At 35.2% G+C, this 3,437-nt stretch overlaps 1 protein-coding gene across 1 annotated transcript in view; it reads right to left on the reverse strand.

Moving 5' to 3' along the window:
* Positions 1-1,922: 1,922 nt before the first annotated feature.
* Positions 1,923-3,437, reverse strand: part of LOC107752804 (synaptosomal-associated protein 23-like) — a 6,124-nt gene continuing 4,609 nt past the window's right edge. The window contains exons 6-8 of the mRNA XM_016568872.1: positions 2,976-3,128; positions 2,590-2,734; positions 1,923-2,408 (exon numbers count right to left, since the gene is read on the reverse strand). Coding sequence (XP_016424358.1) covers positions 2,322-2,408; positions 2,590-2,734; positions 2,976-3,128 — 385 coding nt within the window. The 3' untranslated portion in view covers positions 1,923-2,321. The remainder of the gene's footprint in view (positions 2,409-2,589; positions 2,735-2,975; positions 3,129-3,437) is intronic.

Consider the following 3,437-nt stretch of genomic DNA (forward strand, 5'->3'; position numbering starts at 1 on the left):
GTATGATTTTGAGATCCATCTTTTCACTCTGAGGACAATTGAGGGACTCATGCATAACAATTACAAATAGTCAAAACATTTAAGAACAATTTACACATCACCATCCTGTTCAAAAGTTTACACCCCCCAGCTCTTAATGCATTGTGTTGCCTTCTTGAGCATCAGTAAATGTTTCCACCTTTTGTAATAGTTGTGTATGAGTCCCGCAGTTGTCCTCGGTGTGGAAATATGGATATAAAAATCATACAGTCACTTTTGGAAAGGGTTCAAATATGCAGAAGATGCTGGAAAACCAAAGAATGTGCAGAAGCTGGAGGATTTTTCTGAAGAACAGCAGGCAGTTGAACTGCTCGGGACCAACAAGGGACTCATGAAACACTATCACAAAACAGAAAAACAGTCGTGGATCATCCAGGAAACGACACACAGTATTAAGATTCAAGGGTAGGCCTATGTCAACTTTTGAATGGGGTCATTTTTATGTAAACATCTGTTATGTGAAATAGCTTAGTCAGGACAGTACTAAATAAACTTTCATGATCCCTCTTATTTTGTAAACTTATAGGCACAACTGCAAATAGTAAAAATATATTAGTGACTGATGTAAGACAATGTTCTGAACTTTTAAAAGGAAAGAGACTTAGACATTGCTTTGTACAATTTATTAAATAATTGATCTCATTATTGACCTGACATCATTCAATTGCTTTTTGAGTTTTACAACAGTCAATCACTGTTTGTGGAGGCCAAAAGAAAGAATGAGTGTGGTACATGAAGTACTACCAATTTTTCTTCCTTTTTTTTTTTGGTCCCTAGAGGAGAAGCTCTGAAACTCACTACTTTACACTGCATGTTGGTCAATCCTGTTTTGGCTTTATTTATTGACAACAAAAATAGTCTGTAAATGGCAATATTGTGTTTAAGATGCAAGTTCCTCAATATTAACATGTTGTTCATTGGACTGTTATGTTGTGTAAAATATCACAGTTGTGATGTTGGCCTGAATATCACTACATGTAATTATACAGTCTAGAATTACTTCCGAAAAGTACCCGTCATAGGTATCTCTGAAAATGAAAAAAAAAAGGAGTCTAAAATGTTGGGCTGGTCGTACAGAACTAAGACAGAAGCAAACTCTGCTGCTCTTAGCCACAGAAAATAATGTGGTAGGCCAAAGAAGACCACTACAAAACCTAGTTAACTAGAAAAATCTCTCATGTGATGAGAAAACACAGGCGATGAGAACAGGTGTTATAACTCATGGAAGAGTCAGTATGTAATATCAAGTATAAACTTAAGGGAAAATAGTATTGATACTGTCCATTTCAGGGATACTGTTAAATAATACTAAACATTTACTATTACATAAATTTGAAGAAAGTACACAAACAAGCCTGCAAGCAAAGCTGGAATGTGAGTTTACAGAACCCTCGGCTAGATTGTAAAAATGGGCTCTACTACTGTAAAAATTTAAATATTCATATAGTAAACGTATCAGCAAATCATCTTGCACTGGCAAAGAAACAGCTTTCCTTTACTGCAGTGTCTCCCTTTGAGAACACAAATAAAGACAGAGATAGCTAGAAAAACAAGGATAATTAATCAGAAATGTTTTGTTCTGCTTTCATACTTTATGATCAGTTTTGAGAAAATTCTCTTACATAAGCAGAGAATAAGCGGCATTCTTCTTCGGGCCTCCATCTTAGGAAGCACTTTTTGTGGTTGGATTTCAGAACAGTCTAACAGCAACCTCTGCTGGTCATTTGAACACAAAGGCCAGGGCCCATAAAATTAACAGTACAACATGAGGAAATTATGATTTATTGACATGATCATTTTGACAGTTTGGTTTATTAAAATGAAAGAGATTCATTCATTGACATTTTTTGAAGCATTAGCTTATTTATAAGTTACATGCTGATCTGACCGGTCATATGAACACTTCTCATTTTGTCCAGAGAATATTAGACATGCACTTCAATCAAAAGCTTTCCAAAGGCTCAATCATTCTAAAGCCTCGTTAAGTAAATTACTGAAGGACACAGCTCTGTCCCACAATTTACAAACATCAAGATAATAATGAGAACAATAAAAAGGCACTTATGGCAAGTGTTAAAGTCACGATGAAATGTTAATAGCAGATCTTTTCTTCCATATGTTGATGAACATCTGAGTGAAATGGATCATAGAAAAAGCAAAAAAATATATATATAATAAAATGTAGGATGGGAACTACGGATGGGGGTCTGCATTCACAAATGAATTGTTCACACTAACGTCTATAAAAAATACATAGTGTAAGTTTTCATTTCATGCTTACTTTAGCTTTTGGTGGTCCTTTCTGTATTTCTCTTGTGTTTCCTGGCATGTTTTTCCGCAGCGGCAACCTCACTTGTAATTGTTGTAATCTGGCAAAATAATAAATAAATAAATAAAATATTTACATTTATATTTCTTGACTTAATAAACAGAAACTTACAAAATGTCAGTGTGAAAAATAGAAGTTGTCACTAAGGTGTGTATTGCTAGCTACTGTAGATCTGTACAGATACACTTTACCTCAGTGAAGTAACTTAATAGTAACTGTACCTCATTATTGACATGATCAATTATTTGGATTTGATCTTCAATCTTGTTGCTCAAGTCCAGTGCCATGTTCTTTAAAATTTCAACGTGGTTGACCACCTGACTTAGATTCTCTTCCATCTCATCTTCTCGATCATCATTTGTTATTCTTACAGAAACAAAACAAGCATCACTTGAATTTCAAGCTAAGACCTTTAAGGTCAAATCAGTTATATATACATATATATATATATATATATATATATACATACATACATACATATACAATTAATAGCTTATGCCATAAGCATAACACAAATCTCCAGCTAACTTCATCATATGAACAGACAGTCACATTGGATCACTATGAGAGCTGGATTCTGTTACTCTCAGTGCTATTTTCCCCTCACCTCTTGATGTAGGGGCCAGTGGGGGCCGCTGACCCAGCAGAAACAGCCTGCCCATTGCGAACGGCAGTCGGTTGGCTGGATACCACCTTCTGCTTGCTTTCCTTTGGTTCCCTGACCTGCTTTTTTCTCCAATCACTCTCGGTGGACTTCAGTCTATAAAACAATCCATTCAAATCCAAAGAAATACATCAAATATAAGCACTGAGGTGAAAACTTTAAACTAAATGTGCCAGTTTAGTTTATTTTCCCTACTAAAAAGGTCAGATTAGACCAGCATGGCCAAGTTGGTTTATGCTGGTTAATGTTGTTTTAAAGGGGTCATATGATGTTTCTAAAAATAACATTATTTTGTGTATTTGGTGTAATGAAATGTGTTTATGCGGTTTAGGGTTAAAAAAACACATTATTTTCCACATACTGTACATTATTGTTTCTCCTCTATGCCCCGCCTTTCTGAAACGC

The sequence above is a fragment of the Sinocyclocheilus rhinocerous genome, unplaced genomic scaffold (genome assembly GCF_001515625.1).
Source record: "Sinocyclocheilus rhinocerous isolate Xijiao unplaced genomic scaffold, SAMN03320098_v1.1 scaffold61, whole genome shotgun sequence".
NCBI classification, from domain to species: Eukaryota; Metazoa; Chordata; class Actinopteri; order Cypriniformes; family Cyprinidae; genus Sinocyclocheilus; species Sinocyclocheilus rhinocerous.